Source organism: Oncorhynchus clarkii, chromosome 1 (genome assembly GCF_045791955.1).
Source record: "Oncorhynchus clarkii lewisi isolate Uvic-CL-2024 chromosome 1, UVic_Ocla_1.0, whole genome shotgun sequence".
NCBI lineage: Eukaryota > Metazoa > Chordata > Actinopteri > Salmoniformes > Salmonidae > Oncorhynchus > Oncorhynchus clarkii.
In genome coordinates this window covers 34,718,691-34,745,348 of record NC_092147.1, presented here as the reverse complement: position 1 = coordinate 34,745,348, position 26,658 = coordinate 34,718,691, and the positions used below count along the sequence as shown (strand labels likewise).

Genomic DNA, 26,658 nt, shown 5'->3' with positions numbered 1-26,658 from the left:
GCAAAAGGTGGCGCTACAAAGTATTAACTTAAGGGGGCTGAATAATTTTGCACGCCCAATTTTTCAGTTTTTGATTTGTTAAAAAAGTTTGAAATATCCAATAAATGTCGTTCCACTTCATGATTGTGTCCCACTTGTTGATTCTTCACAAAAAAATACAGTTTTATATCTATGTTTGAAGCCTGAAATGTGGCAAAAGGTCACAAAGTTCAAGGGGGCCGAATACTTTCGCAAGGCACTGTACCTTTTGCAGAATATCAGTCTGTCCCTGATGTTTTTCCTGGAGAGAAGTGGTTTCTTTGCTGCCCTTCTTGACACCAGGCCATCCTCCAAAAGTATTCGCCTCACTGTGCGTGCAGATGCACTCACACCTGCCTGCTGCCATTCCTGAGCAAGCTCTGTTCTGGTGGTGCCCCGATCCCGCAGCTGAATCAACTTTAGGAGACGGTCCTGGCGCTTGCTGGACTTTCTTGGGCGCCCTGAAGCCTTCTTCACAACAGTTGAACCGCTCTCCTTGAAGTTCTTGATGATCCTATAAATGGTTGATTTAGGTGCAATCTTACTGGCAGCAACATCCTTGCCTGTGAAGCCCTTTTTGTGCAAAGCAATGATGACGGCACGTGTTTCCTTGCAGGTAACCATGATTGACAGAGGAAGAACAATGATTCCAAGCACCACCCTCCTTTTGAAGCTTCCAGTCTGTTATTCAAACTCAATCAGCATGACAGAGTGATCTCCAGCCTTGTCCTCGTCAACACTCACACCTGTGTTAACGAGAGAATCACTGACATGATGTCAGCTGGTCCTTTTGTGGCAGGGCTGAAATGGAGTGGAAATGTTTTTGGGGGATTCAGTTCATTTGCATGGCAAAGAGGGACTTAGCAATGAATTGCAATTCATCTGATCACTCTTCATAACATTCTGGAGTTGTTAGTTAGATTACTTGTTATTACTGCATTGTCGGAACTAGAAGCACAAGCATTTCGCTACACTCGCATTAACATCTGCTAACCATGTGTATGTGACAAATAAAATTTGATTTGATTTGATTTGGAGTATATGCAAATTGCCATCATACAAACTGAGGCAGCAGACTTTGTGAAAATTAATATTTGTGTCATTCTCAAAACTTGGCCACGACTGTATAAGCTCAGATTAAAGATATGACAGATAGGAGTGGCTATAGCGTCAGCTACCATCCTTAGTAGCTTTTTTTTTTTTTTCATCAATGCCAGAAGGTTTTTCCATTATTGATCAATAACAAAAAAATATATTGTTAGGTCTCTTAATAGCAAAGTAAACAAAATAAACATGTATTTGAAAGAGGGGAAAGGTGGACACATGGGCCACATCCAAAAAACCTTATGGTATCTCAGTGCTGTAAGTGAAGGTCACTGTTCTCCAGAACCCCACATTGTGATCAATCTTATCTGTATAGCTGTTGTTTTTTGGGCCAACACTTCTCTGTTAGTACCCTTATATGTCAACAGAAGGCTTGTGGAAGAGTAGCCATAGCTGTCATGCCCATTGAAAATGAAAAGGCAGATGTCCCCTTAGTTTTGGAAACACACAAAAAGTATAGCATCTCTTACCATCATTATAACATATTTTATCAGGTGTGGATATAGCTTGTAGCGCCCCAGGGTCACTCTTTACCTTTAAGGAATGTCATATATATATATATATATATATATATATATATATATATATATATACAAACACACACACAACCTTAACCACACTGCTATAGGCTACAGGAAACCGCCTTTAAAGAGCTTGCAGTAGGCCAACAAACAGCCACCTGCATCATTTTTTAAAATTTAACCAGGCAAGTCAGTTAAGAACAAATTCTTATTTACAATGAAGGCCTACCCCGGCCAAATCCTAACCCGGACAACGCTGGGACAAATGTGCGCCGCCCTCTGGGTCTCCCAATCACAGCTGGTTGTGATACAGCCTGGAATAAACCAGGATCTGTAGCGACCCCCCTAACACTGAGATGGAGTGTTTTAGAACGCTGCACCACTTGGGAGCCCAGAGTTAATGAGTGTTTTGTTTTATGTGTTTTCACCCGGTGCCATGGTTCATAAGCATTATTTATCATAGTAATTTTCATTCGCTGTGTGTAGAAATTCTCCTTCGCATCTGTGGGAAGAAAACAATGTCGATGGTTGTCGTGTCTATTAAGTCTATTTCTATGTTCCAAAGCCGCTTTCAAGCGATAGTTGGAACTAGGAAACTCGGAAATAGCTAACTGTTTGTAGTTATATACATGCCGCTTTCTACAAATCAGCAAGTCGGACATTTCCGAGTTTCCTAGTTCCGAATAGTACATGAACACGACACAAGCTCTCCTCTCTCGTCATTGAATGTCGCTTAGTTGCGATTGATGTCACTGGCGGAGGGATTGTTTTGTTCAGGACGGGACAGACATTTGTACAGAATTAGGCAGAGAGAGAGAGAGAGTAGACCTGATGTGCGCTCAGTTCGCTGAACGTTTGCTACGTTGCGGAACGGTTTGAACTGAACGACACGTTCCACAAAATGTTATTGTACGTTCTTGAACAAACTGAGGTACGTTTGCTCTCGTTCTGTGGGTGTGGTTTGAACCAATGAGTGACGTATTTGAAGGGCAGTGGACAAGCTGACAGCGCCCCCCTTCCCGTTTCAACTGGTCGTTCAGTACAGTACTGTTTCCGTTCAATTGAACGTTCCAGAACGTAAAAGCGTAGTTACTGAACGCAGCCCTTCAGACATTTGCTAGTGTTGTTGAGAGAAAGCGAGGAATGTTGAAATATTTCGTTCGATGGACAAACTGAAAAGGCAGAACATATAGTTCGAATAAACTGCCTCATCGAAGTAAAGTATCGAGCTAGCCAAGGAATAACGTTACAAAAATGTCTTCGCCAAGTCCAGGCAAGAGGCGAATGGATACCGACGTGGTGAAACTGTATCCTTTTCTGAGCAAAAACAACAGACAGGCAAAACAATCTTTGTCGTCTTTAGCTAATCATAAATTGTAGTGACAACTATCTACAACTTTTGTAATTACATGTATTGGTTACTGATGACACATCAAATAACTAGCTAATACAGCATGTTGTGTAAGCGAACAATAACGGCTGTTGTTGGGTTTTATGACAACAAAAGTAGGAAACATTTAGTTTAGATGAAGCATCACACTATTCGTTTCAGTTAGCCATGGCTGGGTCAGATCTAGGCTAAATGTTTCACCCTCAATAATATATGCTATATAGTTGTTTGCTCAGATCAGAAAACTTCCTAAATGTCGTCCAATACCTGTAGTTGTCATTTATCAAGCTAATAAGCGTGCTTAATGTTAGTGATGCTTTCATCAACCCTTGGTTGTTTTCCACAAACCCTGATTTATTTTATGCAACACATAGCTAGCTAGGTGTATCTCTTGAACGACGATTACTAGAAAAGCTAAACAATGACGATGGCCTTGTAGGCACCATTTTCTGCGTGCAATCGGTCGTCCGTCCTTTTACTGGCCTTTCTTTCCTATCTAAGCTATTTCGCTTGCTATTATATCTCGACCTTGTGAAGTCATTCACGTTGACACTCCTGCTGTTATAACGTTAGCTGCATGATTAACCATCAGTAATATTGCATCGCTCTCTTGTTTACAAATCGTTTACATGTCCCCCTGCCGTGTCAAGTTTGCCAGTGTTTTTGTTTTTAACCATTTTGATTTTCCAACCTTGAGTCATGTGGAAATTATGTACTATAATAATGGGGAAATGTTTGTGTTAAATGTATTTCCATCCTAAAGTAGTACATGTTGTAACTATGTTTTGCATTTCTCCAACGCTAAGTATGATGTAATGGTAGCAAGTTGAATTCCGAATTTTATCAACGTTCTCATTGGCGCTAGTTAACGTTTATTGCATTTTTTTGTATTGAACTAAATCTTATTTACAATGACGGCCATGTTCCGGGGCAGAACGACAGATTACCTTGTCAGCTCGGGGATTCGATCTAGCAACCTTTCGGTTACTGGCCCAACGCTCTAACCACTAAGCTAACGCTACCTGCCGCCCCAAATTGTAGCCTTTTTCACCAAATTATCAGAATGTAGATGGACATTATAGTTTTTTAATCTAGCGCTTAGTTTGTGAAATTTGCCTGAAAGGTTAGGTTTAGACAGCGTGAGTTGAATTGTTTTGTTTTTGTGCTCCTGTAGCGACAGCTAGCGCCCTGATTGGTCAGCCTGTTACTATCCGGAAACTGGTAGGGGGTGGGACTAGATAAACGGCTGCTCGAGTGACAAAAAATGGGTGGTGCTATCGGGGCTCCTTGCTCCCCTCCTCCCATTGACGTTGACAATTAAAATGGTTCAAATAAAATTATATTTGTCACGTACACGTGTTTAGCAGATGTTAACGCTTGTGCTTCTTGTTCAGACAGGGCAGCAATATCTAACAAGTAATGTCTAACAATTCCACAACAAATACCTAATACACACAAGTCTTAGTAAAGGAATGGAATTAAGAATAAATAAATATATGGAAGAGCAATTGTCATAGATTGAGATACAGTAGATGGTATAGAATACAGTATATACTTGGATTTTATCAACCGATTATGATTTTAACACCAATACCGATTTATTGGAGGACCAAAAAAAAGCAGATACCGACCGATTAATCGGCCGATTTTAAAAATATATTTTTTATTTATTTGTAATAATGACAATTACAACAATACTGAATGAACACTTATTTTAACTTAATATAATACATCAATAAAATCAGTTTAGCCTCAAATAAATAATGAAACATGTTCAATTTGGTTTAAATAATGCAAAAACAAAGTGTTGGAGAATAAAGTAAAAGTGCAATATGTGCTATGTAAGAAAGCTAACGTTTCAGTTCCTTGCTCAGAACATGAGAACATATGAAAGCTGGTGCTTCCTTTTAACATGAGTCTTCAATATTCCCAGGTAAGAAGTTTTAGGTTGTAGTTATTATAGGAATTATAGGACTATTTCTCTCTCTACCATTTTGTATTTCATTAACCTTTGACTATTGGATGTTCTTATAGGCACTTTAGTATTGCCAGTGTAACAGTATAGCTTCCGTCCCTCTCCTCGCTCGAACCATGGCTGCAGCCTCTCTGTGCTGGCAATGGCTATTTAACAGTCTGTTGGCCTTGAGATAGAAGCTGTTTTTCAGTCTCTCGGTCCCAGCTTTGATGCACCTGTACAGTTTTGAGAATGACACATATTAATTTTCACAAAGTCTGCTGCCTCAGTTTGTATGATGGCAATTTGCATATACTCCAGAATGTTATGAAGAGTGATCAGATGAATCTCAATTAATTGCAAAGTCCCTCTTTGCCACAAAAATGAACTGAATCCCCCAAAATGTCAGCCCTGCCACAAAAGGACCAGCTGGCATGTCAGTAATTCTCTCGTTAACACAGGTGAGAGTGTTGACGAGGACAAGGCTGGAGATCACTCTGTCATGCTGATTGAGTTCGAATAACAGACTGGAAGCTTCAAAACGAGGGTGGTGCTTGGAATCATTGTTCTTCTTCTGTCAATCATGGTTACCTGCAAGGAAACATGTGCCATCATCATTGCTTTGCACAAAAAGGGCTTCACAGGCAAGGATATTGCTGCCAGTAAGATTGCACCTAAATCAACCATTTATCGGATCTTCAAGGAGAGCGGTTCAATTGTTGTGAAGAAGGCTTCAGGGTGCCCAAGAAAGTCCAGGACCGTCTCCTAAAGTTGATTCAGCTGCGGGATCTGGGCACCACCAGAACAGAGATTGCTCAGGAATGGCAGCAGGCAGGTGTGGGTGCATCTGCACGCACAGTGAGGCGAAGACTTTTGGAGGATGGCCTGGTGTCAAGAAGTGCAGCAAAGAAGCCCCTTCTCTCCAGGAAAAACATCAGGGACAGACTGATATTCTGCAAAAGGTACAGGGATTGGTCTGCTGAGGACTGGGGTAAAGTCATTTTCTCTGATGAATCCCTTTCCCGATTGTTAGGGGCATCTCCGGCATTTCCGGAGAAGACAAGGTGAGCGCTACCATCAGTCCTGTGTCATGCCAACAGTAAAGCTTCCTGAGACCATTCATGTGTGGGGTTGCTTCTCAGCCAAGGGAGTGGGCTCACTCACAATTTTGCAGCCATGAAGCCATGAGTGGGCTCACAAGAACACAGCCATGAATAAAGAATGGTACCAACACATCCTCCGAGAGCAACTTCTCCCAACCATCCAGGAACATTTTGGTGACGATTAATGCCTTTTCCAGCATGATGGAGCACCTTGCCATAAGGCATTAAAAGGAGTACAGGAGGGGGCTGAGCATGCACCCTTGTGGAGCCCTAGTGTTGAGGATCAGCGAAGTGGAGGTGTTGTTTCCTACCTTCACCACCCGGGGGCGGCCACAGGGCAAGGTTCAGATCCAGGGCCTCGAGCTTAATGATGAGCTTGGAGGGTACTATGGTGTTGAATGCTGAGCTATAGTCAATGAACAGCATTCTTACATAGGTATTCCTCTTGTCCAGATGGTATCGGGCAGTGTGATGGCGATTGCATCGTCTGTGGACATATTGGGGCGGTAAGCAAATTGGAGTGGGTGACCGGTAAGGTGGAGGTGATATGATCCTTGACTAGTCTCTCAAAGCACTTCATGATGACAGAAGTGAGTGCTTCAGGGCGATAGTCATTTAGTTCAGTTACCTTTCCATTCTTGGGAACATGGACAATGGTTAAGGTATAGGTTTAGGGTATGGGCGTCCAAAGGACCCCGGACAGCACTGACCTACACTAAACCCTGCTTCCACAGGGAGCGGATGGGGGGCTTGCAATAGACAGGCCTAGCTACTGACTTCCTATCAGGCCATAAACTGAGGCCCACCTGCCATTATGAAAACAATCCGTTGGAGATGATTCAATGTGCATGTCAAGGTTTTGGAGAAAACATTAGATTTTGTTGTTGCAAACGGTTGGTGTCTTTTGGATAATAGCACTGTAGGGTTTAAAAATATCTAGTAACCTAATCTCTCATGACGGTGTGTTTTCTGATGTCTACTCACTCTATAGGTCAGGATAGACTACCTGCTAAATACACCTGGGAAAACATGCACAATGACATTTCCCCTCTTTGGTAAAGCTATTGCGTCCTCCTTCTCCCACCCCCCTAACATACTGTCTGGTTTGAAATCAATGCATGGATATCATGAGTAATTAGCTGCCTTCCTGGGCAGTTCTCTCTCGACATTAATATAAATTGCATAACATTCATCCACTGGATAAATAATGAACTGTACAGTAGGCTAAACATCAAATGAGCAGTGACCTATTGAGTGCCATCGCTCTGAGGAACATGAATGTGTTGGAGAGGGAGAGATACTTTCATGATTGTGTGTCATCTTGAGATGTTTGTTTTTTGTCTTAGCATGTTTTGTGTCTGTGTGTGTGCGCGCATGCACGTGTGTACTTGTGAGTTTATACACGTGTGGGTGTTCCTGAAGTTTAGGTGGGGGCTGGGTATTGTGGTAAATCTGTCCTTTCCTTGTGCCTGCCAAATCAGCATAGTCTGTTGTCTCTGGCACTGGATCTTGTATATTAGTATGTGAAGTCTCTGCTCTCTTACCTGATAAGAGAACATTGTAAAGCCTGGTAGACAAACCCGTACACAGTAAATCCAGTGTTTTTAGCCCAGCACCAGTGGAGAAATGTGGGCTGTGCATGATATACTATATACACAATTATGTGGACACCCCTTCAAATTAGTGGATTTGGCTATTTCAGCCACACCTGTTGCTGACAAGTGTATCAAATTGAGCACACAGCCATGCAATCTCCATAGACTAGCATTGGCAGTAGAATGGCCTTACTGAAGAGCTCAGTGACTTTCAACATGACACCGTCATAGGATGCCACCTTTCCAACAAGTCAGTTCATCAAATTTCTGCCCTGCCAGAGCTGCCCCAGTCAACTGTAAGTGCTGTTATTGTGAAGTGGAAACATGTAGGAGCAACAACGGTTCAGTTGCAAAGTGGTAGGCCACACAAGCTCACAGAATGGGACCGCCAAGTGCTGTAACGCGTAGAAATGGACTGTCCTCGGTTGCAACACTCACTACCCAGTTCCAAACTGCCTCTGGAAGCAACGTCAGCACAATAATTGTTCGTCGGGAGCTTCATGAAATGTGTTTCCATGGTCGAGCAGCCGCACACAAGCTTACGGTCACTATGCACAATACCAAGCGTCAGTTGGAGTGGTGTAAAGCTCACTGCCTTTGGACTCTGAAGCAGTGGAAACGCCTTCTCTGGTGTGATGAATCACGCTTCACCATCTGGCAGTCCAATGGACAAATCTGGGTTTGGCGGATGCCAGAAGAATGCTACCTGCCCGAATCATAGTGCCAACTGTAATGTTAAGTGGATGAGGAAAAATAGTCTGGGGCTGTTTTTCATGGTTCGGACTAGGCCCCTTCGTTCCAGTGAAGGCAAATCTTAACACTACAGTATACAATGACATTCTAGACGATTCTGTGCTTCCAACTTTGTGACAACAGTTTGGGGAAGGCCTTTTCCTGTTTCAGCATGACAATGCCCTGTGCACAAAGCAAGGTCCATACAGAAATGTTTTGTTGAGATCGGTGTGGAAGAACTTGACTGGCCTGCACAGAACCCCATCGAACACCTTTGGGATGAATTGGAACGCTGACTGCGAGCCAGGCCTAATCTCCCGACATCAGTGCCTGACCTCACTAATGCTTTTGTGGCTGAATGGAAGCAAGTCCCCGCAGCAATGTTCCAACATCTAGTGGAAAGCATTCCCAGAAGAGTGGAGGGTGTTATAGCAGCAAAAGTGGGACCAACTCCACATTAATGCCCATGAATTTGGAATGAGATGTTCGACGAGCAGGTGTCCACATGTAGTGTATATCAGCCACTCAGTGTGAGGGCATGTCTTTTGTTTAGTCCAGGCAGCAGAGGAACAGGTAAATGTAGAGCATGCTCAATGTAGAACGCATGACTGTTTGTCATGATGACCTCTGGGGACTGGTTCCATTTCGGGCCCTAGTCCCTTCCCTTTGTACCTACGGACTATTTCAGTGTTTGGTATTGTCTGTGTGCACGCATCAGCCCTGGGCCCTAGGGGAAAGACAAGACAGAGATGCATTGTAGCCAGCCTTATTTATAGGTCCTGTCTGTTGTAGGTCACAGTCACTGCTGACTGCCCTGTTCCCATCCTTTAGTCTAGGCCAGTGTTCTTCAATCCTGCTCCTGTTCAGTTGTTCCTAAACCCAATAAAAAAACAATTTTCTTGATGTTGTGACTTAAGCCTAGCTGCAAACCAAGACAGACTGAACATAATAGATAGATAAACCAATAAATACATGGCTGACAGCTGCATAGGAGCGACTCTGACTTTGGGGGGGGGGGGGGGGGGCGTTTTTGCTACCGGGGTCCGGGAGCATGCCCCCAGATTTTTTGTTGTTGAAAAACAGGTTTTAAATGCAAATTTCTAGTGACATTTGAGTAAAGGATATAGACAAATCCGGACTTACAAATGGGCACCTTTACAAGGCTAAGGGGGGCCTTGCAGAGGGGTACTTACTCTGATTACAGTCCAATCAGTCTTAGGGCCATGGCCGTTCATACTGTACTGAATGCCAGTGTGACTGTTACTGTGGATATATTAAACAATCTCCAAGATGTTTTGAATGGACAGGCAGTCGTTGATGCAAAAAGTGAAGAATAAGATCAGGGTTGAGGGACATCAGGGATAGAAACCCTACAAGGGGTGGCCAAAAATGGAAACAAATAATGGAAAAGAAGATGACAATTGGGTGACTAATCATGCACTTTCAGGTGAGGGCATTGTTGTCTTTCATTCATCCAGGTTCATCCATTGTTTAGGTCCCCCACCTGTACACTTTTTAACACACAGTAGAGGGGGAGATTTGAAACAGTCTTCAGATAGGCTTTAGGAAGATAAGTTGGACTAATTAACAAGAATAGCAGAACGGCAAATGTAAATCAGCTTTCAGAGAATTCATTGAAAGTTGTTTGCGTTAGGGCATGGCTGTGCATGCTTCTTATCCACAGAGGCCCAGTGTGGGTGCAGGGTTGTGTTCTAACCAAGCATTAACACACCTGATTAAACTAATCATGTCTTGATTGAAGTCGATGATTCGTTGATTAATAGAGTCAGGTGTGCACTGGTTGGCAAGAATAATAGCCAAAGTCCACATTTTTCTGTGGATACGATTGGACACCCCGCTGTTATGAGTGCTACATCTGTGATGAATAGCAATGATCAGTTTATTTTAACTTTAGGGGAGATAATATGATCAAATATTACATAAGAAATGTCAGTTTGGAAAGTTTGGAAATGAATTAAAATGTATTATTTAAGAGGTGGACTTATTTGGAACACCCAGGGGCCTTTAAAGGGTACACTTGGTACCCATTAAGCCCACTCCAGACTTTTCACACATTTTGATCAAATATTTGTATGTCTTTTTAAACAATTTGTAAGTAAAGTAAACTTCATATGAGATATTATTATTTCATTTGCTCTCCACTTTCCTTACAAACATTTCTAAATGTTAGAAATGTCTAAACCTATATTTTGTTGGGCTTACCCTACCGGTGCTCTACATACTGTATGGTTTGAAACTTAATGTAATATTTCCAACTTATAATAGTTGTCATACTGTAATAATAACCAGCAACAAACTGTTTTAATTTGAAAGAAGTTAGGCATGAAATGTCAAACGGAAATGATTCATTCTACACAAAATAAAATAATGGCTGCCATTCTCCTGCATGAAGCTAACACATGCAATACACCCTCTAGACTTAAGATGCTGTCCTTACATCAGAGATCAGATTGATTGACACTATGACTAATCACCAGTCTCTGAACTCTATGCGCTTGAAGAGGTACTTCTCACTATCTGCCTGGCTGTCACTATCCTGCCATGACCCTATGATGGAGACTAAGATAGTAATTGCATAAGCAATTATGTAGCTAGCAAGTATTCTTGGCTTCAAAAGTTTCACTATCAGTTTATCACACAGCCAGAACTATCCAAACCAAATAGTATTTGTCACATGCTTCGTAAACAGCAGGAGTTGACTAACAGTGAAATGCTTAATTACGGGCCCTTCCCAACAATGCACAGAGAAAAATATTTTTTTATTGCTCAATCTAATTCATGCTGATACATGTTTTAATAATCCATAGGCCTAATGGACACATGCTCAAACTTGTACACTTTTGATAGACTTAAAGACTACTGTATTTTAGTCTATGCCATTCTGACATGTCTCATCCTAATATTTATATATTACATAATTCCATTCTTTTACTTTTAGGTTTGTGTGTATTGTTGTGAATTGTTAGATATTACTCCACTAGAAACACAAGCTAGAAGCTAGAAACACAAGCTATTCGCTACACCTGCAATAACATCTGCTAAACATGTGTATGTGACCAATACAATGTGATTTGATGGGGAAAGCTGTAGTTGTATCTTTATTAATGTAAAGATATAAATGAATCGTATTATTGTATGTAGTAGAAAGCGATGGGTTTCAAGAAGCCTACATAACCAACCCATAAAGTGACATTTTACATTCATATATGGCCAGTTATGTAAACTGTAACATTGATTTATCCTGCAATAGATGTTGTTCAATTGGTAATTTACTAATCTAAAAGTCTAACTGAATGTAATCAGATTACGTTAATGAGTTTGGTTAATCCAAAAGTTACATTACTGATTACAATTTTGGACAGGTAACTAGTAACTTTAACGGATAACATTTAGAAAGTTACCTACCCAACCCTGGTGATGAGTCAAAAGAGTTCATGCAAGAGGTGGTTGATGCAGATAGTCCGGGTAGCTATTTGGTTAAATATTTAGCAGTCTTATGGCTTGGGGGTAGAAGCTGTTCAGGGTCCTGTTGGTTCCAGACTTTGGTACCTCTTACTGTGTGGTAGCAGAGAGAACTGTCTATGACTTGGGTGGCTGGAGTCTTTAAAAAAATGTATGGCCATCCTCTGACACAGCCTGCTATAGAGGTCCTGGATGGCAGGGAGCTCGGCCTGATGCATTGTCATACCAAGCGGTGAAGCTTCCTGCCATCCAGGACCTCTATACCAGACGGTGTCAGAGAAAGGCCCTAAAAATTGTCAAAGACTCCAGCCACCCTAGTCATGGACTGTTCTCTCTGCTACCGCACGGCAAGCGGTACCGGAGCGCCAAGTCTAGGTCCAAGAGGCTTCTAAACAGCTTCTACCCCCACGCCATAAGACTCCTGAACACCTAATCAAATGGCCACCCAGACTATTTGCATTGCTCCCCCTCCTCTTTTACACAGCTGTTATTCTCTGTTGTTATCTATGCATAGTCACTTTAATAACTCTACCTACATGTACACATTACCTCAACTAACCGGTGCCCCCTGCACATTGACTGTACCGGTACCCCCCTGTATATAGTCTCGCTATTGTTATTTTACTGCTGCTCTTTAATTACAGTGCCTTGCGAAAGTATTCGGCCCCCTTGAACTTTGCGACCTTTTGCCACATTTCAGGCTTCAAACATAAAGATATAAAACTGTATTTTTTTGTGAAGAATCAACAACAAGTGGGACACAATCATGAAGTTGAACGACATTTATTGGATATTTCAAACTTTTTTAACAAATCAAAAACTGAAAAATTGGGCGTGCAAAATTATTCAGCCCCTTTAAGTTAATACTTTGTAGCGCCACCTTTTTGCTGCGATTACAGCTGTAAGTCGCTTGGGGTATGTCTCTATCAGTTTTGCACATCGAGAGACTGACAGCAAACTTAATGATCGTGTTGGAGTTGTGTGCGGCCACGGAGTTGTGGGTGAACAGGGAGTATTGGGGACTAAGCACGCACTCCTGATGCCCCCCCCGTGTCATTTAGACAGGTTACCTTGGCGTTCTTGGGCTCATGGACTATAGTGGTCTGCTTGAAACATGTTACAGACTGGGTCAGGGCAAATGTCAGTGAAGACACTTACACAGACATCTAACTGACTGATTAGGTGCTGCCAAACCTCACATCAATAGCTAAAATGTAGATTCAATCCTGCCTTTTGTACATATTTAATTTAAAAAATATATATTTTATTTCAGTTCATGAAACATGATTGCATAAGGTGCAGAAAAAGCAACTTTGACATTGCGAGCATGAGTGAATTGGCCCTGAAGAGCCACATGAAAGGGGAAGGACACAGCGCTGCATCCTGCGCTAGCGGCAGTTCAACATTCTCTGCAGCAACCTCAAGGAACGCAAACGATATTCTGCTTTATCAAGCAGCAGCCATGCTCCTGCTGTTCTGGTGGCTGTTCACATGCCGTTTTCCTCACACAGCCCACCTGCCCTTCTCCCTAAAGCTGCCAGTCAGAAGCAAGACACTTTTTTTTGTAGCTATTAAATAGTAGATGCCCAATAAAAACAGTCATTAAGCTGGAATTGTGTAGTAATGCTAATATGAAATGTGTTCACCAGTAGGCATGTACAAAATCTCTGCTCATCACTACTCAAATTACAACATCATCAGTACTGACTTAACACTCATGTATGTAGTAAAACCATTTATTATTGAGTAGAACTTGTCAGGTAGTGTTGAATACTAACTTGTTTTTTTCATAAGGTTGTGGCAATATACTGGCATCTGGTGGCAACTAGAAACAATTGCATAATATGAACTATTACAAATTGATAGTGTTTGAAAAAGTACTTGAAAGTCCTTGAATTTGACTTGCCACTGTTTGTACGAACCCTGGTCAGAGACGGCGTAGTAGGATTCGGTCTTAGTCCTGTACTGGTGCTTTGCCTGTTTGATGGCTCGTCGGAGGTTGTAGCGGGATTGCTTATAAACGTCCGGATTAGTGTCCCGGTCCTTGAAAGCGGCAGCTCTAGCCTTGAGCTCAGTTTTATTTTTAATTTTTTTCCACCTTTATTTAACCAGGTAGGCCAGTTGAGAATGCAGATGATGATGTGCAAGTAGAGATACTGGGGTGCAAAAGAGCAAAAAAAAGAACTGTATGGGGATGAGTTAAGGTGGGCTATTATTGATTCTGTCTCTCCGCAACAAAATCTACAGAGCTGAGATTGTTGTATGCCCCATATATATAGCATTCTGTTGGTGGCAAGAATTTTATGTAATCATTTAAATTGAAAAACTCTGAGTCAAGTGTATGGAATTGGTACATCGAAAATCTCCTGCCATTTATTTTGCAACCCGGTCCATGAAAGCAGCAGCTTTAGCCTTTACCTCAGTGTGGATTTTGCCTGTAATCCATGGCTTCTGGTTGGGATAATTACGTACGGTCACTGTGGGGACGACGTCGTCGATGCAATTATTAATGAAGCAGGTGACTGATGTGGTAAACTCCTCAATGTCATCGGATGAATCCCGGAACATTGTAATCTGTGCTAGCGAAACAACAGTCCTGTACTTTAGCATCCGCATCGGACCACTTCCATATTAAACGTGCCACTGGTACTTCCTTTTGGAGTTTTTGCTTGTAAGCAGGAATCAGGAGGATATAGTTTCTCAATATGTAGACTAGAATTAATTTGAGAAGCAATCCCACTTCCCCCACTATTACCACACTGCAACTCCCATTCACTAAACCTTATTTTAGCCAGGACAATGGCAACAATGGAGAAGAAACAAGATATACACAAAGCAAATGTTTTTACTTTAACTATCAGCTAGCTACATGTGAATAATAATCTAGCTAGCCAGCTTGTTAAACAGGCTAAAATGACCTAAAACTAATGTTATGCAAGGTCAATTGTCCGTGGGTAGCTAGCTAGCAATTTAGCCCTATTGACATACTATGGACCCATTCACTAAACCTTCCAGTTAGGACAATGGCAATAGAGACAAAATAAAATACACACAAAGCAAATATTTTACTTCATAACTATCAACTATGTCCTCCACGGCTCCTATGCCCTTGGTGGTTGATACAGAAATGAATGAGATTAAATAAAAACCGAAGCAAAATCTTCTTGATGTGGACTTGAGTGGCGCGTTAGATCTGTAAACATATCATGTTATCTAGCTATCTCTATGGCCCTATTCCCTCTACGAGATATGAAGGAGCGGAGTTGCAGAAGAGAATTCTACTTTTTAATTCACATTACATCCCTTGCCTTTCGTTGGTCAACACAATATTCTTGGTCTGCAGCTCAAATTGACCATAAATATCGCAGTAGGCACTAGCCAGCACAAACTATTCAACAATGACAAACTTTTCTTCTGAAACATATTACATGATTAAATAATGCAACCAAACCATATTACGCTATTGAATAATGCAACAATTCACAAGCATGTATGTGCAGTCAATTAAAGGGTTTATCTTCTCATCTGTAGGCTACACTCATTACATTTTAGCTTCAAGACAAAAGCAAAGAGTTGCTGTAACAGTATGTCTTCATCAAGTTACATTAGCCTATAAAAAATGACAGATTAACCCTTTCACGTGCATGTACAAGTACAGCACCTTACAACATTACAACAAACCAGGCTTCATTTTTATCAATATCATACAAATCATTACGTGGTTAAAGCAAAATGCGACTGAAAATGTGTGTATAAGGGAATTCACCCCGACCAAGCTTTTTATTTGGAAGCCCATACCCGCCACCCAATTTTTAAAATGTATTTTTACTGAAATGCCACATGATTTGTCAACGTACACATTTAGTCTGTGCTTCAGTCTGATCAACTGTAGCCTACTGATAACATCCACAGCTGCAGGTAGCCTAGAGAAGCCTATGCTGTCTGATCCCATCTGGGCCTGGGGAAATGTAATGTCATGTTTTTGTAGCCTAAGCTATGAATTTATAGCCTAAAATAGGCACATTTATTTGTGTTCTGAGAATTTGATCAAATTTGATGTATATTCACACTGATGGCTAGGCTACCTACAGCTTTATATAAAAAATGATTGACTGGAATTAATACATTAACACAGTAGTGATGACATACTGTATGAGTATCTTTTTAATTGCAGATGCAAAGTCCTACGCAATGCCTTTGCAATACAGCGAGCTCGGCCCTGTTCTTTCTTTTGTTGTCCAATCACATTTGTCTGTTTTTGGGTAAAGTGTTTTAATGTTTTCATCCTCCCTAGGGTAGGGGTTTTTCTAGGTGTAAAAATAAATAAATAATCATATGGCCTGATTTAGAAAAATAATCTTGTCCCATCAAAGCCCATATAAAACCGTTTAATTTTATTTTTTTTACAGCTGATTTATTAGCGTGTCATTCGCTACAACTAGGGTGGGAGTTGGTTAGGTTAGCCCCCAGGAAAACAATTCATACACTCTAGGACCTGTGGTGCCACATCTGAAATGACCAAACAATGTTATAAAACATATCCTGTTTTACATGTTTTTGGTAGTGGGATGGGTTTCCATAGTTTTACATGGCTCAGTGCATCTGGCAGCTACTGTGACAATTTCTCTGTGTGTGTGTGTGTGTGAGAGAGAACCTCATGTTGTTAGACCCAACTGACCCAGGTGGAAATGAAACAGACTTCTAGAGCCATAGTAGTTTATCATCTCCGTGACAACCCTAACACACACAGCATGACACACTGTTGTTGCTCTGGATGAGAGAACCACAGAGATGAACTACTATCAACCCAGGAGCTGTCTGTCACTAAACAAACTCCCACTGTTGCCCACCAGACACTCCTTTAGCCCTCCTCCTCTCCGTTTTAGGAAAGTGTTTCATTCTCTAAGCATCCTTTTGTACCTTGTGGCATGATCCAGAAGTTAAGTTGTGTAGTGCTTTGTTGAGCTTATTTGCTGTAGAAATATAGAAAAGACACCATGTGTGATGGATGGGTCTAGATGTCAGCGGTGTCCAGTCGTATCCACACTGAGGGCCAGTGCATCTGGCAGCTACTGTGACCATTTCAGAATGTAACACGCTGTTGCTGCAATTTCAGGTAAAAACTCAATAAAACAAGTCTCAAATATTAGAAAAATGTCTACATTTCAGCTCCGCTATTACTATTTATACTACAGGAGTGTTTGATCAATGAGACAATTGTGTTTGCCCTGATTCAAGGGGGGCAACTGTCAGGTGAATGTTGTGCGCTGCCCCCGGAAGTAGGGGTTGAGAAGTAGCAAGTAAGCAAGTTTACAATTGAGTAATAAGTGTAGCCGTCTGTATTTTTACGAAACGTTTACTAAGTTTGGAGAGTCTCACTCTCTTTATTTTCTTCTCTCCCATTCTTTTCCCTCCCACAGCCTCATCTTGTTCACCCAGGTGAACTTGAACATTGGCCAACTGAACTGTCTCAATTCATTGTTCAAAACAATACAGGGCACAGGTGTCAGAATGTGGAAGGTGTTTCCATCCATAGACCCTGGTGACTGATGCCCAGCATGTAGCTCCACAGCGGGGGTCCTCATCAGGCCAGAGCATTGTCTCCCAGAGGCCTAGACTAGTTGATGGGACACTGGTGCTTTCCTATTGTTTCGGTTCCTATTCTCCCAAGAAGAGAAGCTGATACCCACATTTGGTTAGTTCTGGGTAGAGCCTGAGGGTGTTGGGTCATTCTGGTTATTGTGTGAAGTTAGGCTATTTCTGGTTATAATATGACATTGTTTGTTATAAGAGAATAAGGTAACGTATTAGTTATTTGTGTGGTTAGTTTTGGTTAGGGTAAGTGTTTGTGTGTTGGCTGAGTCTGATCACTACATTATTGATCAGACACCACGGCTGGCGTTATCGATCCTATGTTTGACCTTAGCCCAGAGTATCTCTCTCTCACACACACACTGGTTCTACTGACCTCAGACCAGGGCTGAGTCCCAAATGGCACTCTATTTATTGCACTACTTTTGATCAGTACCGTTTGGGACGGAGCCCAGTTCACCCAACTAGTTGGATTCTGATTGTGGCTCATTTTAATTGGCTTGTTTACTTTCATTTAAAATGTGTGTTGTTTGTACTGTAGCCTTCTCGTTAGTCACGTTCAGTCGTGTCTTTTCCTTAACAAGTGCTCAGCATCGAGAGCAAGCATGAGGTAACCATCCTCAGCGGACTCAATGAGTTTGTGGTCAAGTTCTACGGCCCACAAGGAAGTAAGTGTTTTCATAAACAGCCTAATGACTTCCGTTGGCTTCTCACTGGGCTCATTGTGTCTATGCAAAGATCTGTATGGTAGGCTATATGGAGGCAATCTTCCTCCGTGTGTGTGTGTGTGTGTGTGTGTTTCTAATCAAATGTTGTTTTTTAGCACCGTATGAAGGAGGTGTATGGAAGGTGCGAGTAGACTTACCAGACAAATACCCCTTCAAGTCTCCATCTATAGGTACAGTATCAAAAATGCATCTGTCAACAATCTCTATGTAATAGAAACTAATAACATAACTGGTTAAAGCATTGTGGAAATTACAATAACACAGGTGTTCTATGAAAACTAACTTTATTGTTCTCCTCACAGGATTCATTAATAAAATCTTTCATCCCAACATTGATGAAGCGTAAGTTCATTTTGATGATATCGTTTTAGTAGTTTGCAACTAATGTACGGTATCTTGACGTATAGGCCTGGACAATCTTATCAGTTATACATCATGTTTGTTATATCACAAAATGCTGCTCACATTTCTGTTTATTTTCTGCTCTCTCATCTCCCCTCTCCTTCAGGTCAGGGACGGTGTGTCTAGATGTCATCAACCAGACGTGGACAGCCCTGTATGGTGAGTAACAGTTCAGAATTGATTTCAAAATGGACATGCTACCACTTCAGTTTGGAAATGTTTGAAACTCACTGAATGGTTTGTTCCATGACATGGGTACATACTGTACCCTTTCTCTATGATCATGTCTGGGCTGGTGGCTGCTGGGAGCAGCTGTGAGGAGCTGACATAAGAGCAACCGACTAGGAAAACAGGTCTACAATGTCTCCACTTAGTGTTTATAAGGCTTTTATATGGCTCGTCTTGTGAATAGCTGAGCATGATTGCATACAGAAGTTCCTATCATTGAAAACTGAACTAGCAATTTAACCGTACAAGGAATTGACCTTGTTACTGTGATTTGAACTCTTGTTTCAACGATTAGGAACACTGTGTCAGTGGGACATACCAGACGTGGCATTATAATGTCTTTTTTAGCAGGGTCAATCGGTTTTAACATGACTGAAACAGATCACCCGTTCTGGTTTGAGTTGTTGGCCCATTCACTGCTTGTAGCAGATAGGCTGTTGTATTGATGGTGAGAGCTGAACAGAGACCTAGTAGTCATTTGTCATGACAGGACTGGATGTGAAATGCAACATTGTGAGGCCATCATGACAGGACTGGATATGAAATGCAACATTGTGAGGCCATCATGACAGGACTGGATATGAAATGCAACATTGTGAGGCCATCATGACAGGACTGGATATGAAATGCAACATTGTGAGGCCATCATGACAGGACTGGATATGAAATGCAACATTGTGAGGCCATCATGACAGGACTGGATATGAAATGCAACATTGTGAGGCCATCATGACAGGACTGGATATGAAATGCAACATTGTGAGGCCATCATGACAGGACTGGATATGAAATGCAACATTGTGAGGCCATCATGACAGGACTGGATATGAAATGCAACATTGTGAGGCCAACTAACCTCCAAATGAAATACTTCTGATGTGGCGGGGTTGTTTTGCAGTTCAACTTGTACGGTTGGACTAATTGTGAAATTAGTTGTGCAATTAGTACAGCTCATTGAGTGTTTACCTTGAGTCAAAGGTTGCACATTAGCACCTCTTTAACCCCCATAATGTAAAACACTGGTCGTCCCTCCTCCCCTTGCAGACCTGACCAACATCTTTGAGTCATTCCTGCCCCAGCTGTTGGCCTACCCCAACCCCATCGACCCTCTCAATGGAGACGCTGCTGCCATGTACCTGCATCGGCCAGAGGACTACAAACACAAGATCAAAGGTGAGGCACACACATATACATACACACACACACACATATATACATACTGTATATACACACACATACATACTGTATACACACACACACACACACACACATACAGTGCCTTGCGAAAGTATTCGGCCCCCTTGAACTTTGCGACCTTTTGCCACATTTCAGGCTTCAAACATAAAGATATAAAACTGTATTTTTTTGTGAAGAATCAACAACAAGTGGGACACAATCATGAAGTGGAACAACATTTATTGGATATTTCAAACTTTTTTAACAAATCAAAAACTGAAAAATTGGGCGTGCAAAATTATTCAGCCCCTTTACTTTCAGTGCAGCAAACTCTCTCCAGAAGTTCAGTGAGGATCTCTGAATGATCCAATGTTGACCTAAATGACTAATGATGATAAATACAATCCACCTGTGTGTAATCAAGTCTCCGTATAAATGCACCTGCACTGTGATAGTCTCAGAGGTCCGTCAAAAGCGCAGAGAGCATCATGAAGAACAAGGAACACACCAGGCAGGTCCGAGATACTGTTGTGAAGAAGTTTAAAGCCGGATTTGGATACAAAAAGATTTCCCAAGCTTTAAACATCCCAAGGAGCACTGTGCAAGCGATAATATTGAAATGAAAGGAGTATCAGACCACTGCAAATCTACCAAGACCTGGCCGTCCCTCTAAACTTTCAGCTCATACAGGAGAAGACTGATCAGAGATGCAGCCAAGAGGCCCATGATCACTCTGGATGAACTGCAGAGATCTACAGCTGAGGTGGGAGACTCTGTCCATAGGACAACAATCAGTCGTATATTGCACAAATCTGGCCTTTATGGAAGAGTGGCAAGAAGAAAGCCATTTCTTAAAGATATCCATAAAAAGTGTAGTTTAAAGTTTGCCACAAGCCACCTGAGAGACACACCAAACATGTGGAAGAAGGTGCTCTGGTCAGATGAAACCAAAATTGAACTTTTTGGCAACAATGCAAAACGTTATGTTTGGCGTAAAAGCAACACAGCTGAACACACCATCCCCACTGTCAAACATGGTGGTGGCAGCATCATGGTTTGGGCCTGCTTTTCTTCAGCAGGGACAGGGAAGATGGTTAAAATTGGTGGGAAGATGGATGGAGCCAAATACAGGACCATTCTGGAAGAAAACCTGATGGAGTCTGCAAAAGACCTGAGACTGGGACGGAGATTTGTCTTCCAACAAGACAATGATCCAAAACATAAAGCAAAATCTACAATGGAATGGTTCAAAAATAAACATATCCAGGTGTTAGAATGGCCAAGTCAAAGTCCAGACCTGAATCCAATCGAGAATCTGTGGAAAGAACTGAAAACTGCTGTTCACAAATGCTCTCCATCCAACCTCACTGAGCTCGAGCTGTTTTGCAAGGAGGAATGGGAAAAAAATTCAGTCTCTCGATGTGCAAAACTGATAGAGACATACCCCAAGCGACTTACAGCTGTAATCGCAGCAAAAGGTGGCGCTACAAAGTAACTTAAGGGGGGCTGAATAATTTTGCACGCCCAATTTTTCAGTTTTTGATTTGTTAAAAAAGTTTGAAATATCTAATAAATGTCGTTCCACTTCATGATTGTTGTTGATTCTTCACAAAAAAATACAGTTTTATATCTTTATGTTTGAAGCCTGAAATGTGGCAAAAGGTCGCAAAGTTCAAGGGGGCCGAATACTTTCGCAAGGCACTGTATATACATACTGTATATACACATATACACACATATACATACTGTATATACATACACACACACATATACATACTGTATATACATACACACACACATATATACATACTGTATATACATACACACACACACGATCAACTGTCTGACTCTTTTCCTTCTCTCTGTTCCAGAGTATCTCCAAAAGTATGCGACAGAGGAGGCTCTAAAGGAGCAAGAGGAGGGAGGTGACTCCTCGTCTGAGAGTTCCATGTCTGACTTCTCTGAGGATGAGGCTCAGGACATGGAGTTGTAGTGAAGGGCTGGCAACCGCCCTCCCCTCACCCACACGGACTATCATTTCCTAAAGAGCAGAAGCAAACTATTATATTCATATTTAAACAAGGCAATTGTTTTATTACTAAACAAACAAGGATTTTTATGGATTATATGTATGAGAAGTGGCGGTGTGAAATGTCAGTCTCCCCCTCGTCTAGGTATTCTTTATTACTTACCCATAGCCCTCTACCAACACCACCCCACCCACATTATTACCCCCTCCTACCCAGAAAGGAGTGCAGCATTCCCATGATCCTAGATGCCCTCCTGCGGTCTGGATGATATTCTGATTAACCCAACCATGATGGAACCGACGATAGGGTGAGAGCAGAGCATCATGGGAAGACAAGACTGTCAGACTGTCATTGTCATGACGGAGACAGGGATGGAATGTTTACTCAGTACCCCCTCCCCACCACAGTTTAGATTTTTAATTCTCAGAATTGTTCTGTATTTGGTGAGTGAAACACTGTTTCAACAGTTACAGCTATTTTTTCCTCCCCATGCTCTACCAGAAGCTCTCTGTTTCTAGTGCATGGCCCCCCCTCTCTGGAGTTATTACCACAATGAGGAATTACACCATTTCGAAAGTCATTTTCTGCCTTCCTTTGGATGGGGTTGGAAGCTACCATCAGGAACAAGGATCATTCCTTCCTGAGGACCAGTTGGTGGGTTTCATCCAGATCCACCTATCCAATATGGCTGTTGTTGACCCATCTTTCAGGCTTTGCCCCAGAGGCCAGTATGCAAGCCTATCAACCCACCACACCCTGGTTGTCATAGAAACTGTTCTGTAAACACGCCTTTCACCCCGTAGACAGGAGCACCAGCTCACCAACCAAAGACAACCTACCACACCACTTAACACCTGAGAGAGAGAGAGTGTGTGTGTGTGTGTGTGTGTGTGTGTGTGTGTGTGTGTGTGTGTGTGTGTGTGTGTGTGTGTGTGTGTGTGTGTGTGTGTGTGTGTGTGTGTGTGTGTGTGTGTGTGTGTGTGTGTGTGTGTGTGTGAGAGAGAGAGAGAACCTCATATTGTTAGACCCAACTGACCCATGGGGAAAATGAAACAGACTTCTAGAGCCATAGTAGTTTCTCATCTCTGTGACAACCCTAACACACACAGCATGACACATTGTTGTTGCTCTGGATGAGAGAACCACAGAGATGAACTACTATCAACCCAGGAGCTGTCTGTCAGTAAACAAACTCCCACTGTTGTCCACCAGACACTCCTTTAGCCCTCCTCCTCTCCGTTTTAGGAAAGTGTTTCATTCTCTAAGCATCCTTTTGTACCTTGTGGCATGATCCAGAAGTTAAGTTGTGTAGTGCTTTGTTGAGCTTATTTGCTGTAGAAATATAGAAAAGACACCTCATGTGTGATGGATGGGTCTAGATGTCAGTGGTGTCCAGTCGTATCCACACTGAGGGCCAGTGCATGACCAGGCTTCATTCCACCCAAGCACTAACACACCTTTATGGAAGACTATGATTAGTTGAATCAGGTGTGTTGGTTGGTACAGGAGCCACATCACTGGCCCTCTGTAGATAAAACTGGACTGCCCTGATCTAGGGGTTGGATTGGGTTGTTGTGTGGGACTGGTCTGGGAGGTGTTGAGGGGTACCTGGGGACTTGTGGGGTGTAGGGGAATTTTGCCTATTGCTGTGTTCAACTATAATAGGTATTTGACTTGCGTAGTGCTAGTTAATGTGCCAGATGGTGAATCCTATTATAATCTATGGTTTTATTCCTTCTAAAGCAAGCTAGTTTCAAAGCGAATTGTCCTGTAAAGGTGAAGCATTTAGTTTTAATTAGATTTGTTTTTTTCTTCTCCTGATTTGAATCTGATCCTCCAAAGGCATGTTGCATCTCTGTATCCTTTCTCTTATGCAAATGGTCTCTTCTGTCTGCACTGTCAGTGTGCAAGTGAACTTATCTAGCCTGGTTGTCTGGCTGTTTCTGCTGTGGCTCCTTTGTTCACTGTTGTGACGTCATGTTGGGCGTAAGCAGAAACACACTGTCTGGCACCCAGGCTAGATGAGTACAGCTACATACCCAGACTGGCAAGCAGTGTTTTGGGTTTTTCAAACTTTGATCTCTAACTCAGCAGCACCACATTGGGAGTGCTCCAGGATTCTCCTCTCCTACTATTGTGTTCATGGAGAGGTTGGTCAAGGCTCATCAACCTACACAGGGTGTCCCATTCATGCCACAGTACAGTACATGGGCCCAATCATATCCCCAGATTGGTGTGCTTAATCCTATGATATTCTATAGGGCACATTCTATATGAGACTTTCAGATAGAAATGCAATGTGAATGGGTGTCTGTTCCACACAATAGAGGATATTGTCCATTCTGTACATGATAGATCTACCTATGATTTTCTAAACATTGTGCATCAATTCAATATGCTACTAGTGACATGTACAGTAACTGAAAAGGGTTGAGGTCCTAAACTTTAGGAGCCGGGTGTATATTACTGCCATAATAATGTGGACCCTTTGCTCAAAGCAGATGTCATAATGCTTCAAAACACTGCCGTAATACTGCCGTAAAGCCTGTTACAGGGGGGTGTACTGGCCTCTTGTCCCAGGTCACATAAGACGAGATGTCATCTGTATTTCTTTAAGAAAACTCATCATAGCTTTCATTGGGGACATCCTAGTCGTACACAAGAATTGAATCACAATTGATTTAATCCCTTTGTTTTCATTTTCACAAAATGCAACAACTGTCAAATGTATAATAATATAGTTAACAGAATTTTAAGTATTAGGGTGCAGGGTGACGTTACAGATGACAGAACAGGCCCCACACCGCAGTCCCACATGATGGTGAAGCTATTGTTGATATTTGTCTGTAATTTGTCTTTTGCCTCCATTAAACTAAGAACAGGAGAGTCGATGAGACAGGAAAATTGCATTTCTTTGAGAAATTATTGCATTGAAAAACATGCACTGTCTGTACTGACATGGGAAAGCCTCAGCTTTGAGATGGTTCGAGTTAGCATTAGCATCCTAATACATTATGAGTGTAGTTTTAGCATTATGCCAACTGTGTCTCAATAACATGGGCACCAGACACTGTGGTGCATTGTAATGGTTACCACAAGAGAACAGCCATAGTGTGTAACTATGTTGGCTATTAGCAAATTGAGCATAATTTGAGGGAAAACATGTATTCTACACATTCAACTTGGCACAAAAGCAGAACAACGAACATCTGAAGAAAATACATAATGTCTGCTCTCACTGTTTGATGAGTTGCAAACTTGTTGGAAGCAACAATCAGTGAGTGGACAGGACCCTTTCCCTTTAGCTATTTAGCGTCAGGACACATTAGTCATTACAGTATGTGTATTCACTCCCTTTCAATAATGAGATATATACTGTATTTGAAGCGTTATTTGTTTTAATCCTTTAAGGATGTAGAAGACCAGAAATTCCCACATTTTTAAAGGCAAATAAGTTAATGAATAAATGTGCTTCCCTTGTAACTTTAATAAATAAATAAACAAAAATATGAAAACAAACTCCTTTAAAATCGTCTCTGTTTTACTACTGGTTTGTGGTCTGATTATCTCCACTTTCCCTGGAGTGTACAAATGCTCACTCCACCTTGTGAGTTTTAAAGCATTTTGATTGGTATAACTATGGGCTTGATGGATTTTACATCATATTTCTAAAAGACTGAGCAGCACCAGAATCAGAGGGGCGACAGGTAGCCTAGCGGTTAGAGAGGCAAGCCAGCAACCGGAGGTTTGCCAGTTCTTCGGGGGAAAAGTCCTGGAGGAAGTGAGCTAGCAACCGTTGCGTTGCTGGCATCAAATCCTAGATGCCATTGTAAGGCGTTGTGCTCTTGAGCAAGGCACTTAGCCCACCACAACAACAGTTCCCCGGTCCCCAATGTGGCACCCTCTCGCACCTCTCCAAAACCTGTATGTATGCGTGTGTGTCTTTCGGAGAAGTAACATTTTGGTTGGAACTTGTGTGCAATTGACCAATAGTGTTATACCAGGTCTGGCCAGCAGAGGGCATAAACTACATGTAAATACTTGAAGCTTTTCTACCTTTCTTCTATGGTTCAATGTCCTTTACTCTCTTTGGTCAGACATATTCTCAGATCTTAGAGTCTACATAGTACACAGTGGTTTCCTGTCCTTGTCTCCTCTCATCTGTACTGATCTAAAAAAAATAATAATACAATAAACCCCCCCAGTTCAGAGTGGATGGACAGGAGATGTAGCCTAGCTGAGGAGTAAAATGTTGTCTACGATGACTCCAATTTAAACATTTTTATTGATCAAAAGGATTATTTGTACAGGTAAGTCCCATTGACATTGATCTAGTCAAATTCTAAATTATACAAACATTTTATTTGCATTTTCATCAGAAAATTACAGCAATATTTACATAAATGCATATTACATTATAGCAAAGCAAAAGATTAACTAGAGCAGGTAGAAACATGATTTCACAGAATGTGTCTTTGTTTTGTTTTTCATGTGTTGTGGGGGAAGGGGGGGGGGATAGTGGTTATGTACTGTAGGTAGGCTAGGTTAGGCGTGAGGTAGAGCGGGCAGACTTTGGGGTTAGACTGGGTATCTGCAATGGAA

At 41.8% G+C, this 26,658-nt stretch overlaps 1 protein-coding gene across 1 annotated transcript; it reads left to right on the top strand.

Annotated features, from left to right (window-relative positions):
* The first annotated feature begins 2,377 nt into the window (after positions 1 to 2,377).
* LOC139406538 (ubiquitin-conjugating enzyme E2 H-like) lies at positions 2,378 to 25,586 on the top strand. Its single transcript, XM_071149226.1, has 7 exons — positions 2,378 to 2,950; positions 18,084 to 18,160; positions 18,316 to 18,390; positions 18,523 to 18,562; positions 18,729 to 18,781; positions 19,895 to 20,023; positions 21,898 to 25,586. Exons 1-7 carry the CDS (start codon positions 2,898 to 2,900, stop codon positions 22,017 to 22,019), a joined length of 549 nt encoding a protein of 182 aa, XP_071005327.1. The 5' UTR covers positions 2,378 to 2,897; the 3' UTR covers positions 22,020 to 25,586.
* The last annotated feature ends 1,072 nt before the right edge of the window (positions 25,587 to 26,658 follow it).